Genomic DNA, 24,220 nt, shown 5'->3' with positions numbered 1-24,220 from the left:
TCCCCAATACGGCCATTGAAATAAAAAAATAAATTAAAAAATCTAATTACCTCCCTGCTAAAAATTTTTTTTAAAAAACTTAATCTTATGATGATCAATTTTATACACTGGGGTTGGAATTCTAACTTCTACGAATTTTCAATTAATTCTGATAGTTTTTACTCTCGCTCCTCTCCGTGAGCGCCTGGTTTGTCCCTGTCTTTAGCGTTCTCCCTCTGCTCGCTGCTGACAGCGCTGGAAGCCCTGTAGTACGTCCTGTAGGCACTAAAGGAACAAAGCGGGACAGAGTGCTTCCCCTTCCACATGGGAAGCAATGGGGTTTTCCTATTTAAACTGCAATTAGATTCTTAGCTACTGGCGAGATTTTAAATATAAAAAGTGAAATGTGATAGTTACTGCCTATACTTTCGGCTTGTTCTTCATTGTTAAGAAAACCATGATCAAGTTACACACTCACTGCAGGATCGATAATGTGGGATTCTGTGCTTACAACACGACTTTGTAAACCCGCTCTGATGTACGCTGGCCAAACGTTTGCTCATCATTACCCTAATGCTAACGCGTAACAGTCAGACACCGAATGGAAGCCACGTGGAGAAGCAGCTCCGAACACAACCTCAGGACTGGGTCCCAGGTCGGCTTAAAGACACGGCATCAAGCAGTGAACTCAGCCCAAGGTCCAGAAACCTCCAGACCCACAACACTCAGTCTCCTTGTGGATCTGAGGAGGGCGGGGGCCGGGGTGCAGCTGGCCAGCAAGGCAATGCCCCCGGCATGGGGTGACGGGAGATGAGTGTGGCCCTGATGTCAAAAATACTTCAAAATATCACTATTTACTAATGTGATAGAAATGCAGCAACACCTCAGGGCTCTGGTCACTTGCTGAACAATCAGGTGCGGGGTGCTTGTGACATCGGGCTGTGAGGCAGGCCTAGGGGTGTGGGGAGACCCGACCATGAGTGTCATTAGGGCTCAGACTGCAGGAGACACAGCGACAACCCACATCCTGTGAGGACACACCACAGATCCTACTGGAGACCACCTACACGGTCTCTTCCAGAGGTTTCTTTTAACAACAGGACAAAACCAAGCGTAGAGATACCTCAACGCAAATGTCATCTATCAGGAAGAGTGTCTCTCTGACCTTGAAATCTGAACAACAGCAGGTAAGAAGCCCAACCCACAAAGCATCACCTCTCACCCCACCAACTTGCTAAGATAAACAAACACATTCAAGTTAACGACAAAAATAAGGTACCCAAATCCTCTTTCTCATTCTCTGAAAGGAAACTCCCACCGATGCCTAATCTGGGGTTCCCTGAGCCAATCCAGTCCAGGGTCGCACGGACACCGGGAGCACGGGGGCTGGGGCCATTGCTCACTTCTCACTTCCCCAGCAGACTCATGGGCCCCAGAGGCCACAATCTGTTGGAAGATCCCCTTTCCAAGTGTCTGGCACTCGAGCTGGAAATGCCACAGCCCTCTGATCTGGCTTGCATGAACAGAAGGCTTGGCCAGCCTCCAGTTGCACTGAACAGAGACGGCTGCAGGACGAGAAGCTGGGAACGGTAATGCTGGCCCGTGTGCAGACGGGGCTGGAGGCACATGCACATACGCGCCCACATGCTCACACACATGCACACACACGTCCACCACTCACACGAACACCACACATACACACGTGCACATTCATGTGTGCTCACACACACACACGACACACTCTCGATCAAACAGTAAGCCCATGAGTTCCAAAGCTCCGAGTATGATATATAAGATCCTGTGACTAGTAAAGTCCCTTCGCAGGTGATTCTGAATGGTAACCAGATCTCGGGCAAAAGAGTATTGAGAAATCCATGCAAGCTCTGTGCAAAGCCCAGTTTACAACCTCCCGCAGCCGGCCTACCACACCTGATTTCACAGAGCACGAAAAGTGAGAGACTTCCTTCTTCAATTAGGCAGCAGCATTCAAGTGAAGACGAACATTTATGTTCCACTCTATGCTGGGCCATTATAATGCTATAAACTTCCCTTTAAAAAAAAAAATAAAAGCAAAACAACTCCTGCCAAATAAAAACACACACAGAACTAAACTTAAAAGCAAAGATTTCCAAGGAAAGAACATTTTCTAAGATCGTATTTCAATACTGACCCCAAATAAACCTTTGAGAACCCTCAGAACTGGTTACTGTTCTATCCTAACTTCGTGTATTAAGTGAATGAATTGGTCTATATTCCTCTGAGGGCCTCGGAAATGGCCTCACAAGCAGCGGCCTGCCTCTGCAATCTGACCCCTTCCTGCAAATCGGTTCTTGTTCTTCATGCCCTCACGCGGCTACGCGGGGCCACTGTCTGCCTTCTGTGTGACAAGCACATCCTTCTCAGAACTGACACCAGTTCACGGAGTGGAGATTAACACCACCAGGTTCTCATTCTCTTCCTTTCACAAATACTTACTAAGAAAGGTAGGCTTCTGTTACAAAAGTAGGCAGACTGAAGACAGACGAAAGAGGAAAAAAAAAGTGTTTAATTACCATATGAAAAATACTGTCATAATTTAAACATATTTAAATATTAAAGGCTTTGAGAATAAAGAATCAAGCCCTCGCAGCTGTGTTCAGTTAGCTGAACGCTGGGAGATAGGACAGGCTGTTCAGTGTCCACGCCTTTGAATTACCTACTATGCCTGTGCGAAGCTAACCAGCTTTTCTCTAAATTAAGATTTAAAAAGGGGATGGTGTTAACCAAGAAGCTCTACTGACAACTAGTTGGCCCTACACCAACCTAACAAACGGTCATCTATTACTGGGCATATAACCATGGAGATGTTACATTAAGCAAATAATCATAGCAAAGTAATATTTTTTTAATTCTGTAATTTAGATGGGTGCTGATGTATGATTTGCAACTGCCACACAGAAAAACATAGCTTTGAAAATTCAAAGATTAAATAAATCAATACATTTCCTACCACACCACTAGTTTTCAATGCTTGCAAAGAACAATGCAAAATTTTCCAACTATGTTAGCCCCGTTGACATATTTACTCAGTATCAACGTTATACGGATGTTAAGGCAACAGTTGCATGAAGGAGAATTTTACATAATCTGGTTTCATCCTCTCCCAGATGAGTAAAGCTACAGTAGGGGACAGTGGAAACCAACAGGACACTGCTGTGGCCTACGGAGTCTGGCAGACTGGAGCAGACTGAAGACCAGCCTGAGGGCACAGCCAAGGAAGCCTGGGGCTTTAGGGAAGGAGGAGACAGAAGTCATCCCGGCTTTTAGAAAACTGAAGCTTGTCAGTTTCTGGTGAGTGCCCACCGGCAAGAGCTCAGAGCCGGGGCAGCTGATGTCTGCCTGGAATCGCGGTGCCAGCAAGGCCCACAGGAAAGCCAGAGGCCACCGCCCAGGAGAGAAGCCCTCACGACGGAAGGTGAAGTTCAGGGCCAAGAAAAGTAAGATCATAACTGAAGCAAGTAGGTACCTGAAAGAATTATGAGCAAGGGAAAAAATTAACCTAGGGAAACACATTTCAGGTCAACATACATAAGAACTTTCAACAATGACAAGGGCTGCTCTGACTGCTTGCCTGTTGGTGTAGGAATATTCCACGGCTGGAAGGCAGCCTGGTGCTTGCACAGCATCCCTGGCTATCCAAATCTTCTACCCTGAGTTTGGACAGCACATATGTGGACCTCAAAGGATACGGCATCGTTCAAAGCCATGTGGTACCTGAGTCTTAAAGAGCAAGAGTCTTCTAGGTGGTGATGAACTTATTCCAAATTTTATCCAAATCTATTCAGTTCCTGGGTTCACTTAACCAGGGTTTGAATCGTAGGCAAACAGCAAAAGAAAAGAACACTTACATCTTGTCCAGCCACCTGTGAAGTTTTATAAGTCTATGATAAGACAAGACAAATCAGTTTCTGTCCAACTGTGGATGTCAAAAAGCACAACCTAAAGAAAAGTCCTAAAGGCCTTTATATTGTAAGTCACTGGTAAGCTAGACCTGCAGCCCCCCCTTTCACTGAATGCCACAAGCCACCCACAGACCTCACGACAAGCTGCGTTCGTCTCAGGAAGGCACACCTTGTAGTCTTTTAAACCAGACAGCAACTGAAAGGAGATGCAGTATTTTCAGTCGTTCTAAAGTGACTGATTTTCAGGTTTTTAAAAAATGACACAAGACCCGACAGCCTATACCACTTCATACCATGACAACAAAAATAAATTCACTAAAAATTGAATGAAAGGTCACAGGAACAGACAGAGAATCCAATGATCTGCTTGGGAATCAAGAAGAAAGAAGGAGAGAAAATCAGAGGACTTTCCACTTAACATAATAACATCTTAGCTTCCTTCTGGCATCAACTATTCCGTCAGACTCCCAGGGGCCTGACATTAATGTCATTTACATTAAAAAACTGAAAATCTTCTAGATGATGACCACAGGACACAGTTAAGTAGATTCCAGCACCTCCCCACTGTGGGACGTTACAAAAGCTTTAAAAATCCTAAGGCAAACCTTTGAGAAGTGACAGGGAAATCCCAAAGGTACCCTGTTGGGTGGGAAGAGGGCAAGTTACTTCCCAGTCTGCGCGCAGTCGGTCCCGCTGTAAGTCCCACAGCCTGGCTACACACACAGCCCGCCCTTGGAGCAGGAGGCTGGCCGGGCCGCCCCTGCCGTGAGCCGGCTGCATAGGAGATGGCAGGGGGATGAGGTCCTAAGAGCCGTGTCCCCTGGCAGAGGGCGGCAGGAACAGCCGAAGAGGCACAGGAGCAGCACACCCCAGGGGTGCTCAAAGGTGCTCTTGGGGGTCAAAAAGGTGCTAAAAAAAAAAAAGAACAGCCAGGAGAGCTCAAAAAGGTAGACTGTAATTCTGGGCTACCTTTTTGAGCTCCCCCGGCTGGTTTTTTTTTTCAGCACCTTTTTGACCCCCAAGAGCACCTTTGAGCACCCCTGGTCCCAACAGCTGGGGTGCAGGAACACCAACTACAGAGTCTAATTGTTCCTGATAAGACAGTAGGCATTTATGTCCTCACATAGACGGGTCACCAGCGCTTGACACTGAGGTCTGCCTTTCGGCATTTCGTGGATCAGGACTCTCTGACCCAGCCTGGCAGAATGTGGGCGGCCGTGGGGGCTTGTCAGGACACAAGCTAATGCAGGCTCCTGACTCAGGCGAGCCCATCCAGATAAAACACCCACGGGGCCTCTCCACCAGCACCCAGGAAGTCTCCACAGCCAGAGGCCCTTTCTTCGTGGTCACTATGTGGAGTCTGTTCTTTGCTTAGTGGCGACAGCTCCTATTTCTATATTGTCCTCTTTGCACAATTCTCTATTATTAGCGCATGCTGTCCTGCTGTGCTGCAGGCTCCCTGGGTCCTCCTAGACCCCCACTTCTATGCTCCAGGGGCCACTATCAGCTCCCACCTCCCATCCCCCTGCAGAGGCCCCCATCAGCTTTCACTAGCTACCTAAGAATTTAAGCATGTTCTATCCTCCCCCTCATTTCAAGCTCCACCCTTTATGGAAGCAACTGGAGGTGGATTTGGAGGACTGGTGCTGGCCACCGACCCCACCCTCTCCCATGTCTCTCACAGCACAGAAGAAGCTGCAAAGCTACAAACTTTTTCCTAAGATCCCTTGCACCTTGAGGACCACGCAGCCACACGCTCCTGCATGGGGTCTGGGAGCTGTGGGTGCCACAGGGGCCTCCTCCTCCCCTCTGCTGACAGCTGTTCTGGCCACGACTCCTACTCTGGCTGCTGCTCTGCCCTCTCTGTGCCCCCAGTCCCACCTTCTCTCCTTCACCTCAGGCACCCCATCTCAGGCCCTCTCTACAGAGTGCCTGCCACAGAAAACCTCCCCAGGGAATCCCACCCACTTCCATGGCTCCAATCAGTGCTCGGGGTACACAAAATAAACGCAAAGGGACCATTAATACAAAATTCAGGCTGCTGCAGTGCAAGGGAATGTGACCAGGGAGAGACAGGAAGAGGGCTCTGATACGCATAATATTCCACTGATGTTTTTTGCTGTAAGAATATACAGTGTGTAGACAGTCTCAAAATAACTTCAGTTTTTGCAATGAAAAATCTTTCAATGAGCTTCCGTGGTCCTAAGTGTTAAGTCTAAAATCTAAGGCCATGCTCGGTCACTGCACGCCAGCCTGACGAGCATCACCCGGCCACTCTTTCCTTGCTTCCTATGCTCCAGCCGGTCTTCTGTTTCTTCTACATCCTGGCCTCTCACCTCAGGACCTTTACACATGCTGTCTCTTCTGCATATATACTTCCTCTCTGTCGTCACCTGGCTAAATTCCTACTCTACACTCAAACCTCACCTGAGCATTAACTTAATCGAGCGGAACCAAACACTGGTTTAATCAAGGACGGTTTTAACTGGGTTGGTCTTCCTTGATATTCCTGTTCACATTCCTGTGTGGTTCCTTGTCTTACTCATCTACAAGGGCAAGGGGGACATCTGCCTTGCCTCCCACCTTGCCCAGCACTCACCACAGTGCCTGGCCGACTAACACATCGAGGGGCTCATTTACTCTTTTTTAAAAAAATTAAATAGGTTATTTTTTGAGCAGTTTTAAGAAAACATAAGCAGAAAGTAAGCCCCTTGTGGCACATTCGTTACAACTGATGATCCAATACTGATACACTACTATTAACTAAAATCTATAGTTCACATTAGGGTTCTGTCTTGGTAGTGTACATTCTAGAGGTTTGGACAAATTTACAAGGACATGTACCAGCATTATAACAGTACAAGGAATATTTTCACTGCTCTACAAATTCCCTGTGCTTTGCTTATTCATTCCTCTCTTCTCCTCAAAACCCTGGCAACCCCTGATCTCCTTACTGTCCCCAGAGTTTTGTCTCTTCCAGAATGTCGTACAGTTGGAATCATACAGTGTGTAGCCTTGTCAGACTGGCCTCTTTCACTTAGAATATGCAATAAAGGTGCCTCCATGTCTTTTCTGAAGAGAGCACTCATTAAACTGTACAGATTCATGTAAAAATATTTTATTGTTTTTTTTTTCTGGTAAGTATAAAGAGATACTCACCTCACTTGTAACTGACTTCAAAATCTACCTCATATCTGTATCTAACTTGAAGTAAACCTTCCTTCTCAATCTCATCCCAACCTTCCAGGCCACACACTGAACTCGGCACTGCCCCAAACTTCCTGCCCAGCTGTGACTCTCCGCCTGTGCTTGCTGGAGCCCCTTGCTGCGCAATTCAGATTTCTGTAATGGTCAGAAGCAACAGGAAATGCTTTACAGAAGGATTTACAGGTAGTTATCACCTACATTAACCTGCTGGAAAGTATCGCTCTAAATACCCCCAAATTCTTTACCAATCACACCACCGTTCTTCACAAACCACTCGGGAGCGAAAGAGAAAGTGAGTTCTAAGAGCATCAACTTCCTTTATAAAATACTCACCTCGTAATGCCCTTTGATGAATTAATACGAACATGAAAGCATTTTATAGAACAGTACATATTTTTGAGAAGCTCACACTTAAACTAATTTAAAACTCATCTTGCCTTTTCAAAACATCTTCGAAATTGCTATCAGCTCAGGTGAATGCCGAATGCTACGCCAAGCGTCTTTACCCTTTTCTCCTATGCTCCTCCTCTTTGATGAATGTGCTAGTCCCAAGTATACTGTCATGAATGTTTAAACCAGCCGTCAAATGAGGGCCAGAACATCACTACAGATACACGAGGTACCAGCTATGTCCCTGTGTGAACTCCTTTCAGGCTTTCTAACCACTCATTTCAACATTCACTGCTTTTTCTAGTCATCCTTCCTACAAGTAACAGTGACAGTATCTGTCACAAAGCAAGCATTCATTAAAGCATTTTACATATATTTTCTCTTTTAATAGTCATATAAGTATCCTATTTTAATAAAACAGGAAGCGTGAAGCCAGGAGGCAGTGGAAGGGGGGCGTCCACGACCTGGCATCAGCACCTTGCCTCTCACCTGTCTCAACAGCATCCACTAACATCCCCCTGGGCCCGGAGTAGAGCCAAGACGCCATGCTCTGCCCTCACTGCATCTCTCCTTAACTGAAGTCATCCATGGTAGCGTGTCTCCCCCCTTCCAACACACCCCGTCCTTTCCAAGAGTAACCTTAAGCTGTATTTCATCACTTCACTCATCTCTTCGTGGAGTAAGCCATTCAGCCACACATTTGCCTACTGTGGTACAAGAGTGGAGGCAGCAGGTAAGGTCCTGCTGCTGGACCTCTGAATATCTACCCCTGCATCCTGAGGGCGGGATGGGGGTGTGAGGAGGTGCACAGAGAATTAAATCAAGGTGATGTGACAGGATGGCCTGGAGGCTGATGTCGCTTGGCTGGTCAAGAAGGGCCCCAAAGAAGAGATAGCAAAGCCTGGATCTCAGAAATGCCAGCGCCCCAGGCACAGGGAGTCGGGGAGAGAGCTCCAGACCCACGGCCAGCGCCGAGGCCCCAGCAGGAGCCAGCGGAGCAAATTTCAGGCAGGAAAGAAGGCAGGGCCTTGAGAGTGAGGGGCAGAGGCTAGCAGGAGGAGGAGCCAGACCATGCGGGGAAGCTGGTGCACAGCTGGGAGCGTGTTCCAAGCGCGACAGGAATGGCATGGGCTGACTGACATTTTAAAACACTCTTCTGGCTGCTGGCAAGGAAATGAACAGCACGGGGGCAGGAGGGTGGGTGGCGAGGGCAGCAGGAGAGCAAGCGCCCCACCCCGTCAAGAGGCCGTGCGACTACCCAAGTCACAACAGTGGGCTGGGCCAGCAGAGAAAATGGCCTGTCCCCTCCTCAGTCACATGACATCAGGACCATCCATGTTCATCTGTCTGTCACTCACCCACAGGGACAGCCATCAAAAGCCAGCACTTACCTTTCATCTCTGTGCCCCCCCACCCACCCAGTACACAGCACACAGCACACAGTGGCACTGTGTTGAAATAAGTGAATGAATACTCTGACGTACAGGACCACTGTTAGGGACATTTCCACCCACAGGATTAATCTTTAAACTAGTTGAAAGTCTCATTCCTCTGACAGTCCCAGGGACATGGTTGTATGAACTAAAAGCACAGCTGAGAAACAACAGTTGACAGTATGATTTCGCAGAGCTTCACTGCTCCAGACCCTAAGAAAGACACAGTCTGACTCAGGAAGGAGGTTGGTACTTATGGTTAGTGCTTTACAATGAGATATTCACAACCTAGCAGCCTTTAGGCAAACAGTTTATAATTGTTTTTATTCCCCAATTCAGATCTCTGGGTTAAACCTGATCTTTTGCCAAAAAAAGACAAAAGAGGAGACATGAACCCAGTGCATTTATGAGGGCACTTGTGGAAAGATCCAGAGAGTCCCTGGTGCACTCTGCAAGAGGACCCCTTGTAGACATCGAGGTCTCAGCGTCACTGTCACCTGCCCGCCTTGGTCCTCACGGCTGCCTGCTCTTCTCCTCCACTCTCAAAAGTCTCTAAGTTTTCTCTCGCTTTCCAACACTTTCAGGGATTACTACTGCGTCTGCCCGGGAAGTTCTGCTACACTTATTTGTATAACTGCAGAAATCTCTTTCAAAAGAATGAACCTACAAGATTACTGGGTGAATATTTATATCTCTTTGGTTACTGCATGGTCAGCATCCATTACAGACGCCTTGTCTTACTTACCTAAGTAATGTGGTGGGTGAAATGCCATAGGCTTACTAGTCGCTGAATAATATCCAATTGCTCTCTTAAATCGAATAACCTTGTCATCTGTTCTAGACTGAAATAAACGTAGGAAAACCTTTGTAAATTAGTATGCCACTGGTCATGTGTATTAACATATTCTTATAATTTAGCACATGTATAATCATCTGTACCCTTTCAAGCTAGATGAGAGTTTAGAATGACATTAAAATCTTCAAGGAAAATCAACAGATTAGTATTGAAGAAACAAATCGAACATTAATTCTCTTCGAGCAATGTACTTAACACAGAGTCTGACGCGGCAGTCAGGAGACCTGAGTTCTGGGGCACGGTCCCCCCAGCTTCTCCTTAGCCAGGTCTCTGGTGCTACTTGGAAAGGTTTGGCTCTCCATCTCCAGCAAGTGGGGCGGCAGTTTTAGCTCTTCAGAGAGTGGGCAGGAGGGGGCGGGAAGTGACACAAACTTCCCTTCTTCTACTAACCCTGACTCCCCTCACATTCCGTACTTTCCAAAAAAAAGGAAGGAGAAATCTCTGACCACAAGTGAAGGAGGGGTGCACACGTCAGAGACCCTCAGTTCCATCTGACCCACTTCATGTCTGTCTTCTCAGCAGCGATCCCTGGCAGCGGAGGCTGGCAGCGGGGCCGGCGCCCCTGGACACGGCTGGCCTATGCCTCCCAAGCCCCTCCCGAGCCCAGGACACACCGCAGCACAAGGCGCTACCCGGGAGCTTACACGTCTACCTGAGAGTGCTGGAAAACATCCTTGGCTATGGCATCCAAGTCCGAGGTGTCCTGGATATTGCGGACGTAGTCAGCCACGGCCTTGATCACCACGTCGCACGGCGGCAAGACCAGCTGGTGGGCCCGGACCTGAGAAAAAAGCGCACGTGTCAATACGCTAATTCCAAGCTCAGGGTCCAGAAACTGCAGGTGGTGTCTCCTTCTAAGGGCCTGCCTGACTGTTACCCGTTTGTGAGTTCCTGGCCCAGGTCTCTGGCGGTCTGAGGTTCGAGTCCTGGATCTCCCTTTCAGCTGTTGAAATACAACTCAGCTGTCTCAACTCTGCTAGGCTGAAGAGCGTCTGGCAGCCTTCCACGACTTCTGAGGTGCCTGCGACCTGCTCGGGTGAGCAGAGCACCGAGGAGCCCTGGACCACCGAGGCTTCCCTTCTTTCAACACCAGCCACCAGGAGGCGGTGCTGGATATGCCGCCCCCAGGACCCGAGTCCACTGCGGAGAGCTTACGGTCAGCTCTGAACGAGGGGAAATGGCATCCCTGACTGCTGAGGGCCATGTCCGATGAAAGACACAGGCAATGAAGCACAGGAATAATTTACTATCCAGGAATAACTGATACCAGGAAACGGTAAGTCAGTCTATTTTTTTTTTAAAGTTTGTTTTGGACTTTTTCATAAAAACTAAAAAATACATGAAAAAGATAACTGAACAAAACTATGTTATACAGCTATGCTCTTGCTCTTGGAAACAAAGATGAATCAGGTACTGTGTTTATAAAAAAATTTTTTAATTGAATGACACTGTGAAATTACACTTTATTTCCTGTTCAGTCACAAAGATCAAAAAGATAAAAAAAGACGACAAAAATATCTGCAGGAGTTGTGTTTGCAGATCTGTGCACCCCTGCCCGCCACACCTGTGAACGTGGTACATTACACGGCAGGAGGGGGTATGCTGGCGGTCTCTCGGGCCACGCCTGTTACCCTGGATTATTCGGATGGTCCTCTAAGGTGGAAAAAGAGAAAGAGGAGGCGGTTTCCTACATGAGGCAGAGCAGGACTCCACCGGCCGTTGCTGGCTTTGATGATGGAGAAAGGGCCATGAGCCACGAAATACAGCATCTTTCGAAGCTGGAAAAAGCAAGAAACGTTGTCCTCAGAGCCTCCAGAAAAAATGTGGCCCTGCCGACACCTTGATTTTAGCCCAGGGAGACCCACTTTGGTCGTGAACTCCAGAACTATAAGATACTAAATGTGTACTGTTTTAAGACACCAAAAAAGAAAGAAAGAAAGAAAGAAAGAAAGAAAGAAAGAAAGAAAGAAAGAAAGAAAGAAAGAAAAAGGAAGGAAGGAAGGAAGGAAGAGAAAGAGAGAAAGAGAAAGAAAGAAAGAAAGAAAGAAAGAAAGAAAGAAAGAAAGAAAGAAAGAAAGAAAGAAAGAAAGAAAGAAAGGAAGGAAGGAAGAAAGAAAGAAAGAAAAAGAAAGGAAGGAAGGAAGGAAGAAAGGAAGAAAGAGAAACTCAGCATAAGCAAACAGAATGAAAGAACCTACGGAAAAAACCAACATTTATACTTTTAAGTTATCATCGTGCAAAATTTTCAGATGCACAAGAGTATATTCAATTTCTTTTTGGAGAAGCAATAATTTTTTTAAAAAATAATGTTTACCATGTTTGAGTAGCCGCTGTCTGTCTCCTAAAAAAGCATTTGTCCCCTTGCTCTGGTCTGTGTTTGGTGAAGGTAAATCCCATCACAGTGAACTCCAGGCAGCGTACCAGTAAAATGTCTGTGGCTACAGACCACAAACTCATCTCCAGAAACCTCACTCCTCCTCTGGAGAATGAAAAACCACGGACACACACGTACTTCACAGAGGGGCAGTCCCTGAGTGCATTCCAGCCAGTCTGGGAGAAACAGAACTTCCGTCCACTCCCAACCTTTTGCAATGTTTAACAGTCCCACAGCCAGGGCAAGCAGGAGGGCCAGTGAGTGAGTGGCAGCCCCAGGATCGAGGAGTCAGGACAGAAACCCTAAGCTGTCCTACCCTCAACATTGCCCCCCTGGTGCCCACACACCACAGGGATGGGGACAGCCTTGTCTGAGGAGGGTCTGCACCAGCCAGGAAAGGCCTGCCATTGTAGGATATTCAGAACAAAGAAATTATAAATAACATGGTGAGAACAGAATTCACTGGATACAAAAATGGCAAAATATGAAAAGGGCTTTCCCTAGGAGTTGGGAGCAAACGGTGTAGTCCAGGCTACCACGCCCAGGGGTGTGCGCCCTGGCACCAGGACACCACAGATGACTGGACAGCCGCGTGCTGTCCCATCCCACCACAAGTGAAAATGACCATCTGTCGCCTTTGTTCTTGTGGACACCCTTGTCTTCAGCACCCCCACCCTCACAACACGAAGGTAAAAGATCCCTGAAGTGAAACGATCGTATCACTAGAGGGCCCCTAAATCCTTCTGGGTGGCTAATTAACACCACTGACCACCATAAAACTGCGTCCTTTGTAATTTCCCACGGCCCGACCCCTCCCTCACACCCACCACCCCGGACCTCCCTGCTTCATTCCTAATCCAGCCTTCCCAATCCAGCTCCCATCTTCCTCCAAGGCTGTTGCTCCCAAACTCTCTGTTGGCTGCTCTTTAAATGCAAGTGATGATGAACACAAGTTTCACATGATATCACTGCTGAAGCAGAACCCGAACCACTTCACTGCCATTTGGAAAAGCGCAAAGTGGGGTGATTACGAACACTGTGAATCTTGTCGTTTCCAGGGAAGAAAACTAGAAACCTAATCTGATCAACATTCACTTGTGGGTAAGGCATGATTCCTGAAAACAAGGACACGGGGCAGCTCTGCAGCATCCTGACTTCAGGAGGGCTCACATTCTTACTGGAGAAAAAATGTTAACTAGACTCCAACGGGGCCCTCGGAGGACAGCCTGGAGGAAGGAAAATCACAGCCTGGCGGAGGAGGGAGAAAGGCTTCTGCATCCTCTGTGATTGTCAAAGTGCGGGCCCTGAGATCTGACCCAGCGCAGTCTTGGCACCCCCCCAGACCAAAAGATTTGTGTGCGGGGAGGGGGCTCTGGCGGTTTGTGGCAACAAGCCCTCCGACCACTGAATTGCTGAACACATCCTCAGGCCGAGTATCTTCTAAGCGTCAGGAGGAAGGAAACCGTTTAAACACCACAGCTGTTAGGTAACCACCAATGGCTGTGTCTTGAGAGTCTTGAAAAGTCATGACGTGTGTCAGTGTCTTGTAAGTATCTGCCTAAATAAAGCTGCGGAAAGGCTGCTAACGTGCAATTGATCATAAATAATGCCAAACGTGAGCTCTGCAGGTGGAAACTCTTGTGCAGATATGCTGAAGAATTTAATGGATTTGAATTTAAAGTTTTTAAAGTACTAAAAGTGAATAAAGAAAAATCCCCATCACGTTTTCCACGCAAGGGTCACCAGCAGGCTCCGACGGAAAGGCGGGTGGGCCTGGGCTCCCTCCTACAGAAGTGTCTGCATCCAGTTGGGGTGGCACTGTTCTGTGAGGGAGTTCCTCTAGACTACACGCCAGACACTGCTCTCAGCACATATCACTTCATTTCATCCTCAAAATGATGCTGTGAGGTGTGCTCGTAAATGTCCTCCCCGTCTGACAGAGGGGCCCACTAAGCCGCCCACAGGAGCCGACAAGGCGAGCGGCTGGACCACCATGCGAGCCCACAGACTTGGCCACCACACTCTTGTCTTAATTGTGCCCCTTCTGGCACTGAAATGTCCTTTTCTATGAAATGATGGTAGAGAGTGCGTTCCTTTTTCTTCGAACATTCTTATTTAGAACGATTAAAAGTTGGCAACGCAACAGTAGCCCTCCCAACATTTTTTCCAACAGACTCATGAAACCCAAACCCCTGCTGTCGGTGAGAGGGGCTAAGGTAAGACTGCCAACAGGGGAGGTATGAGATCAGGTGTGAGTGCCAGACATGTGGAGAACAGACACGAGGGCAAAGGAACAAAGGAGGGACCATCCTCGGTGGCCAAGAAGGATAGGATGGGCGAGCTGGAAATGGTCAGAACAGATGCAGGGAGGGGAAAAAAAGTTAATTCCCAATTTCTAACCTGATGATCGCAGGGACAGTGGTACCACTAGCTGAGAAACAAAATACAGGAGGACAAACCTATTTAGAGAAGATGATGACACCTGTAAGTCAGAAGCATGAAATCTGGTACACAGGCTGAGTGTCCAAGTAGAGACGACTTACTGGACAGTGGGATACACCCTGTCGTTCAGGGAAAGGGTCTCGCTGGGAGAAGCACAACACAGAGAATCATCTGGAGAATCATCAACACAGAGATGGTAGTTGAAACCTTCAGGGCGGATGAGATGCACCAGAAACTGTGGGGACTGCAGCAGGGCACAGATGCACCCTAGGTTGCACATGCACCCAGAGGACGCCAGCTCACCCAAGAGTCAAGGAAAGGATGAGGAAACAGGGAATACAGAACAACACTGAGGTGTGGGAATCACGGGAGGGGTTTCCAGTGGGGTGATGAGAGCAGGATGACTGACAGTGTCAAGTGCTCCAAGGAGGCTGAAAACCATTCATCAACTCCATTAACTAAGTCATCAGCATCCTAGGACAAGGACTCGACTGTGCCTGCCAGAAATCGGTGGAGAGGCGCCAGGAGGTGAAGGTGGCTTAAGCTGTTGGGGACATTATGGGAGGCCACCCTCTGGAGATTCGAGAATGAAAAAGGGAGTTAGGAAAACATGGGAGACTAGACATTATTTACCATCTGAGGGCCAGGGGCCAAGAGACGGGCATCTATACAGGAGCAAGGAGCAATGGGACGAGGGACACGGGGGGGTCCCCGGATGTGTTCAGTGACAACGGCTCAAGAATGTGAGGAGAGTCTAGTCTCAGGCTGGAAAAAGAAGTGACCATGGGCCTGGATGAAGGGGAATGAGAAGCTAAGGACTCTCCCTGTCCTCATACAAAGGATCTGCTGTAAGGGAAAGCAGCATGAAACTGAAGACAGGTCTCAAGAGATGATGCATGTTTAAGAGAAACATTGAGGAGGAGAAGAGGATTAGCTGCTGACACCGATAACCTGGTTGAAGCTGGAGACCATCATTTTTACCACCAGTTTTACTAAGATATTTTACTTGCAGTGAAATTCATCAGTTTTAAGGACATAATTCACTGAGTTCTGACAAATGTGTACATTAGTGTAGCCATCACCACAATTATAAAATATGTTTCCGTCACCTCAGACAAGTTCCCTGTGCCCTTTCCCATCACAGCCCCAGGCAACCACCCTTCTACTCTGCTTTCTATCACTGTGTATTTGCCTTTTCTAGGTTTTTACATAAAAACAATCATATATTCTCGGTTTTTGACTTTTAACTTAAGATGATGCTTTTAGGAGTCACACATATTATCAAATGAATAGTTTGTTCCTTTCACTGCTATCAGCACTTCTCACAGCGACATTTGGCATCATTCTCCTTCACTCGGCCCATTCCAGTGGTCGGCAGTGCACCTCATGGTGGTTTTAACTTTCAATCTCTAATGGCAAGGAGCATTTCTTTGTGTGCTTATTGAACACTCTGTAAAATATGCGTTCAAAATTTTGCCCATTTTTTCTTGATGGGTTGTGTAACTTCTTTACATATTCTGGTTATGAGTCCTTTACCAGAGAGAAATTCTTCAAATCGTTCCTCTCACTCTGTTGTTTGTTTTTCATTCTCTTAACTAAGAAATCTTTGCCTAGCTCAAGGTCATAAAGATCTTTTATCTTCTTCTAGAATAATTTTTACATTCTTTTCATTTTTACCTATGGATATCTTGCTATTATAAAAAAAACTAACCCTTCTCCTGAAGGTGTGGAGAAAAGGGAAACCTCCTACACTGTTGGTGGGAATGTAGTTTGGTGCAGCCATTATGGAAAATAATATGGAGAGTTCTCAAAAAACTAAAAACAGACTTACCATATGATCCAGCAATCCCACTCCTGGGCATACATCTGGAGGGAACTCTAATTTGAAAAGATACATGCACCCCAATGTTCATAACAGCACTAAATACAATAGCCAAGACATGGAAACAACCTAAATGTCCACTGACAGATGACTGGATAAAGAAGTTGTGGTATATTTATAAATGGAATACTACTCAGCGATAAAAAAGAATAAAATAATGCTGCTTACAACAACATGGATAGACCTGGAGATGGGTCATTCTAAGTGAAGTAAGCCAGAAAGAGAAAGAAAATTACCATATGATATCACTCATATGTGGACTCTAAAAAGGAAAAAAGAAAAAAGAGGACACTAATGAGCTCATCTACAAAACAGAAACAGACTCGCAGACATAGTAAACAACCTTATGGTTACCAGGGGAAAGGGGGTGGGAAGGGATTACTTGGGAGTTTGGAATTTGCAAATGTTAACCACTATATATAAAAATAGATAGAAAACAAATTTCTTCTGTATAGCACAGGGAACTATATTCAATATCTTGTAGTAATCTATAATGAAAAAGAATATGAAAATGAATATACGTACATATAAAGAAAAAAAACATAAAAACTAACCCTTCTCCATTTAGTTACTTTGGGACTTATGGTGAAAGTAACTAGCCACGTATGTATAGGTGTACTTCTGGCTCTGTTCTGCTCCACTGATCTATATGATTACTGTTACGTCAGTACCACACCGAGCTGATTATTATAGCTTTAAAGTGAGTCTTAAAATTAGGTAATATTAAACCCTCCAACTTTGTTCTTCCTTTTCAACATTTTTGTTGCTATTTTAGGTCCTTTGCAATTTGTTCCACATGAATTTTAAAATCAGTTTTTCAATTTCTATTTAAAAAAAAAAGCTTGCTTGGATTTTGACTGGGATGTAGTAAGTCTATAAACAGTCTTTTGAGCCATAAACACACATATTTATCTACTTATTTAGCTCCTTCTTTAACTTAGATCATAAATTTGCAATGTTATCCATCAGCTGTGTGGTTCCCATGATCTTCTCTAGGTAGTACCTAACTAGGGTGAAGGGTTTGCTGGGCAAGTGAGGAGGAAGAAGGAGCAAGAGAAGGGAGATGCTGGAACAGCCAGTTCAAGATGCACCACCGAGAGGCCTTGGCCGGCTAGGGGAGGAGGAAACAGTGAGAAAATGGGCAGAAGGCCAAGGAGGGTGAAAGAGCTAAGTGTCAGCTTGTGACAACACTAAAGGGAGAAGCAGCAGAGACAGAGCAGAGAGAGGATATCAGAGGGTAAGACAGGAAACGGGGCTCCTCTGGGAGGAGATCCCGTCTATGACTCTGTGCCTGGAAGGCAGCAGTACAGTAGAGGGTAGACCACTTAAGTCAGAAAGAATAAGCAACCAAGTTCTGTGGGCAACCTCCAGGACACTGACTGTGCTGAGGATTCTGAAATGTAGGAAAGGCTATGATTCTTAAGGCTTTAATATGTAATGAGCGACTAAGTGGAGCGACTAGCAGCAGTAGAAGGTTTAGATCGCCTGGGTCTCAAAAGAGTTATCAAAGGACACCATCAAGGAAGTAAAAAGACCACCCACAGGATGGGGGAAAATGTCTGCAAATCATGTATTTGATAAGGGACCTATATCCAGAATATATTTGTTAAAAAACTCTTACATCTCAATAGTTTAAAATAACCCAATTTAAACGTGGACAAAGGATATGAATAGACATTTATCCAGAGAAGGTATATAAATGGCCAGCGAGCACAGGAGCAGATGCTCAACATCATTAGTCATCAGGGAAAGAAATGCAAAGCAAAACCACAGCACACCCAGTGGGACAGCTAAAACTAAAACGACAGACAATAACAAGTGCTGGTGAGGATGCAGGAAAGTCAGAACCCTCACACATCGCTGGGAAGAAGAGTGTAAACAGTACAGCTCCTGCGGAAAATAGCCTGGCAGTTTCTCAGAAAGTTAAGCATTACCATATGACCAGCAATTCCAGCCCTAGGTATACATCAGGAAGAAATGAAAACACATGTCTGCACAAAGACTTGCACTTGAATATTCTTTACAGGAGCCAAAACTGGATGAACAACCTGAATGTCCCCTGAGTAACGAGTGGATCAAACATGGCAGGTATAGCCACACAATGGAATATTATTTGGCCACAAAAAGAAATGAAGTGCTGATACCTGCTACAAATGTGGATGAACCTGAAAAAATATGCTCAATGCAATAAGCCAGACACAAGAGGTCATATCATTCCACCTGTATGAAATGTCTAAAAGGGACGTAAGTCCACCGAGACGAGAAGTAGAATGCTTCAAAGTGCCTGTGCACGGTTTCAAAACTGAGACTATGCTGCTTATTTAACATAAAACTAGAAGATCCCAGGTCATGAGAAGAAACAGAAAGCAAAAGTACCCTAGTGAGCGTCCTTTAGTTCTCTCGGTCCCATCACTGGCAACCCCAGGCATCAGAAGTCGGACACTGTAAACACTGTATCTTCCAGACTGCATCCGGACCGCGCATCTCCCCTCCTCTGGCTGGGCCATACATTCCAGCTCACTGGGGAAGGAGTCCGCTGCCAGGCCCAGTCCCTTGAGGGAGGAGCTAAGCTGAAAGCGATCCTGTAACAACGAGGGAGCACAAACCCCTCCCATGTCTCCGCTCCTCCTTCCCAGCAAAGTGACTTGTGATCCACCCACAATCTATAAAATAAAGAGAAACTATTTCTTGAGTCCGAAAGATTCTAGCAGATTCCTCAAAACACCAAGCTTTCCGTCTTCACTTTTACAATCACTGGGAACGGGGAAAGCTCTGATGGGAAGATATAAACTGGCCAAAAAATCTTTTGAGTTCAGTCTTGTTTGCTCCATTTAAGGATTCCATATATAAACTTGAAATGAGTCAAGAATAAAAGTTCTTACTAAAAGCGAGTTTCCACGACCTAGAAGCTTGGAGTCCAGTATGGAGGATCTGTGCACTGAAGTCCCACCCAGGCTGTAAAGAATGTGTAGCTCACCGAGTGCGTGGTGATGATGACACTGTGATAATGACACTATTAGCAGGATACATATTTTAAAACAATTCTACGGGATCAAATATCAATCTGTTAAAAGTGGTTCTCTTCCAGAAGTGAAATTATAAATAAACAGCTCTCACTTCCATACTGCATAATGGTTGAATTTTCAACCTTCAGGCCCCTAACATTATTTTCCCTAGAGCCCCAGAAGTCCTTAGATTTTAGGAAGTACTTCTTAGCAGTTATGAAACAACAGGATGACTTTTTGAGAAAGGAATATATTGAGTTAACTCCAATTAACACTAATATGTAAGCAGGAACTCCTCCTTTGGAAGGTCTCATAGTGCCCAAACTGCCCCCTCTTACAATGCTTTAAAAGGTGGAACTCAGAATAAATGAAGGCTAGCCTTCTATTCATGTATAATTTACACCCAACTTACTTTCAAAAAGGATTCCAGAAAGGGTCTGATTACTGACCTCACTCTAATAAAGCTGCACAGTATGTCAGACACACCACAGAGCGTCAAAATGCCTGAAATTATGCCGCTCTTCTCTGGAAGCTGGCTCTGGGGTATGAAACCCACACAGGGGTCAGGTACAGAGGGTATGAAGACACTGGGCAGCAGGCGGAGCCTCTTCAGGGAAGCCAAGATGGGGAGAACCTCGAGCCTGGGTTTCATCCCAAGGGCCCTCTGCAAGCCCTGGGCTGCACCCTGACCTTAGGAATGCTGGGGTTAGTGGACCGTAGCAGGGAGACATCTGGCAAAAAAATCTTAGATTTGGAAGTAAAGAATATTTCATTTGTGTTCAGGACAGCGGAAGACTGTTCTAAGCAATGTAAAATTCTATATCCAGGGGTGGGCGGCCCTTTGGGATGTCCACCTCCACGTTCCTGGGGACTGTGACGTGCTACTTTCCCAGAACAAGACTCCCTCCTCCCTGGGGTTGACTGCCATATCCTGTCCCCAAAGACATTTGTAAAAAAGACTGCTCGATGATTTTTGGTGGCAGACAGTAAGATGTGAGAAGTATAGTTAGAGATAACTTTTGGTAAAATTCTAGGTAAATTTAAAACAAACTGTTTCTGAACTGACCTGATAGACTGCCCTGGTATCCAGCTGTCTCAGGGAAAACATAATGCTCACAAAGACAGGCAACTAAAAAAAAGTGAACCCAGAAGCAGGGTTATAAATACTAAAGACTATTTAAATCAGAAAGAGAGATGGGCAAGGGCTAGGACTTAGATGGAGCTCTGAGCAGAGGCAGGAGCGAGCAAGGGAGCTTCCAGGCATCATTTTCACTAGACACGCAGGGGAAGAGGGAATCCTAGTGGCACCCACGCCAGCCTGGCCCGCGGCTGATGGGCAGAACTGGTCTGGGGAGGGGGGAGACAGTGTGAGCGGGGAAGGGCCTCTTCTGCCTGTTTGTCACAGTTGGGGCAGTGGTACAGAGAGACCAAAATACAGACTGAATAGCTGTACAGGAGAATAACACTTGTATGAGGTCTGGGGAGAGGAAAGGCTGGCATGTAACTTGCAAGGTGGCTTGTCCAATATCAAGGAAAGGGCGAAAGAACTCTGTGGCTGGAAATACTTGGGGATCATGAATGACTGACAGGGATAAAAACCTCAAAATACGCGAGACTGAATATAAAGTTTAGGAACACAGAAGCCATTAAAATGAACACAGTGAATGACCTGCAACTAATGATTCAACTTAAAAGTGTTTTTAATTAAAAAACTAAATGCCTATCCCAAATAAAAATTTCCACAGCTTACAAGGCCTCAAAGCCATAGAACAATTAAAAAAACTCAAAAAGCACATCAAGACAAAAGAAAAGGGCACTCATTTAGCACACGCTTATGGCCAGAAGGTGCTTCCACCAGGGCTGACTGCATCGCATCCCAAAGGGCCCCCCACCCCTGGATATAGAATTTTACATTGCTTAAAACAGTCTTCCGCCGTCCTGAACACAAATGAAATATTCTTTATTTCCAAATCTAAGAAACTCGATGCTACCTTACTGGAAGTTCTTAACATGAGAATCGAAGTACTAAAAAGCTGAAAACCTGACCAGCCACCTTACTTCCTTTTTCTGACTGTCCTTACCTGATTTTAGGTTCTAAGTATGTCTAGCATGGCATTCCTGCCCTAGTGAGCACGGGCCCTGATTAATACAGCAGCACAAAACAGAATTCTGTTCCCTTCCTGGCCTCTGCTCTGGCTACCATCCCATGGTCTCAGTGTCTCAGCTGTTTATCATGACCACTCCGGGTTCTACTTTCGCTTCTCAACCCACAGAGCCCCAGGTAGGCACGCTCTTCTCTGAGCCCAGCCAGCACTGTGGACAGTGATGTGGAAATGCTGAGGGGGTTAGGATTACGGTATTACACGTTAAGGGGCGATTTGAATTGATTAGACAGTGAGTTCATGTAACACCAGCCTTCTGTGAACAACCCTCCAGTAGATATGATTTTGGCAGAATGTTTTGGTAAAATATAGCAGGATAAGAAGAATGCTTGAACTTGGAGATACAAAATCAGATATCCTTAAAAGCTGTGTATACAACATACTGTGTTAAAAAGAAACTAATAAAAATCAAAAGAAAGTTTCATAATCACCAACAAATTGAACTTTCAAAAGATGTAGTTAATTAGTTTCATAACTGGGAAAAAGAGACTAAAGAAGTAGATGGGAGACAGACAACTGTACAGAGTAGCAACATTAATGAAGAAAAAAATCTCACAGTCTTGGTTAAAATGATTAAAACGATGCTACATACCGGAAATACGTATAAAAGGTCAAAACATAAAAGTTTTGTAATTTTTGCACTCAAAGTCAGACATACTTGCTTTTCAGAATGTGACTTTAGAAATCCTACAACCTATCAAGTCACTGAAAAATGATTTTGGACTGTTCCTCTATTATGCCATAAAAACACCCAGCTATTGGGGGGAGGGTATAGCTCACATGGTAGAGCATATGCTTAGCATGCTTGAGGTCCTGGGTTCAATCCCCAGTACCTCCTCTAAAAAGAAAATAAAACCTAATTACCTCCTCCTGCTGATTAAAAATAATTTTTTTAATGATACAATAAATAAAATATTTTTTTAAAGTAGCCAGCTAATATCTAAAATACACATGATGATAATGCACAAAATTTGACTGAATCGATTTCTTAAAAACAAGAAACAATCTTATAAACGATTTTCAGGGAACAACTGAAAAATCTGAACGTGGACTTAATATTAAACAACATCAGGGAACTATCAATTTAGTTGATATGCGAACAGTAATATAAGTAAGAGATTATTCTGAGGTGGTAGTGACATAAACCAAAGTTTTCACAAACTTTGAAGCGTTAAGTTATCTGTAACTTACTTCTAAATAGCTGAGTTAAAAAACAAACACATAGACACAAGTATATTTTAGAGCAAAGTGTTAACTGTTGGACCAAGATGGTGGCTACATATCGATGAACATTTTCTATTTCAACTTTTTACATACTCAATATTTTTCTTAACAAACAATTAGGATAAATACATGATAGTGATGTTGTGACTTGTCAATAGGTTAAGTTTGTTTTCCAGTAATTCCTCCTCACTTCTAACCTCCGACACATGAAGCAAAGCCAGCTCAATTCAGACATATGGTCTGAGATCCTGGTGGCAGCCCCTCACCCCTGCTACTCAAAACTATACAAACCTTCAAAAAGCAAGCCTTCATTGTGTCTCAATTTGACAAATCTAAGGAGCACGATGCTTTTGAGTCCATCTGATTTCAGACTGTATTTTTCCCGTTCTGCATTTCACTAACAGTATCACCTGGAGTTCAGAATTGAGATTATACAAAGTGTAGCACTTTGTAAATGAGAACACTCATAAAGAACACTCCGGCCAAATAGCAAAGAGAAAGCTGTTCTCCTTCAAGGACAAAAAAGCAAAAGAGAACAAGTGATTGCTAACAAAAGGAGAAAAACTTAACTTTCAAACAGAAGTTGAAAAGCGCCGTACCAAGCACTGTCAGAACGGAAAGGAAAACATGAGGCCCCATCGGTAAGAAATGGAAAAGAAAGGGGCTCTGGGCAGCAAGGAACAAGATGACAGGGGCAGGAAAGGAGTGCCACTGGGACTTGCAAGTATCACCAAAATGCTCTATAAGCTAAGAGACAAAAACTCCAATTTGAAACTAACCACCAATTAAGCTGATTTATGGAGAGAGGGTGATTCTGACAGAACTTTATAGGAAAAAGTGCATTCAGAAACCATTCCACGCAACCTCCCCATTGCTGTGAGGAACTGAGACCCAGGCTGCCAGTCTATGTCCCAGCTTTCCAATTCCCCACCAAACAAAGAGCAGCAATGATCACAAAGCCAAAGCCGAGAATGCCAGAGCCAATTCACCCAGCAAAGGGAATGTGGAAAATCACAGGAAGCCACTCACAGGTACAACTCCAAGATGCGCAGTGGCTCACACCAATTCCACTACTAGGCGCTCATCAGACAGTAAACGTTCCCACTTTAGAAAATTCAAATTTAAGTGCATGTTCTTGGATGTTTATTACTTTCACAAACAAGAAGTAGAAGAAAATAAGTATTAACAAAACAGTACAAAGAGACCATTTCTCGAATGAATTTGGAATTCCTCTCCATCATTGAAAAGCTTTAAAACTGTAAATGGAGTCTTACAATTTCAGAAAATTAGTAAGAAAATTATGAAATTTATCAACTTCGCTGAGA

At 45.2% G+C, this 24,220-nt stretch overlaps 1 protein-coding gene across 1 annotated transcript in view; it reads right to left on the bottom strand.

Annotated features, from left to right (window-relative positions):
* The window catches only part of FAM120A (family with sequence similarity 120 member A), a 98,540-nt gene that overhangs the window by 51,802 nt on the left and 22,518 nt on the right, over window positions 1–24,220 (bottom strand). Inside the window, exons 4-5 of the mRNA XM_072959123.1 lie at window positions 10,459–10,587; window positions 9,696–9,792 (exon numbers count right to left, since the gene is read on the bottom strand). Coding sequence (XP_072815224.1) covers window positions 9,696–9,792; window positions 10,459–10,587 — 226 coding nt within the window. The remainder of the gene's footprint in view (window positions 1–9,695; window positions 9,793–10,458; window positions 10,588–24,220) is intronic.

Source organism: Vicugna pacos, chromosome 4 (genome assembly GCF_048564905.1).
Source record: "Vicugna pacos chromosome 4, VicPac4, whole genome shotgun sequence".
NCBI classification, from domain to species: Eukaryota; Metazoa; Chordata; class Mammalia; order Artiodactyla; family Camelidae; genus Vicugna; species Vicugna pacos.
The sequence above is the reverse complement of the archived record's forward strand: the minus strand, read 5'-3'. Positions and strand labels throughout refer to the sequence as shown.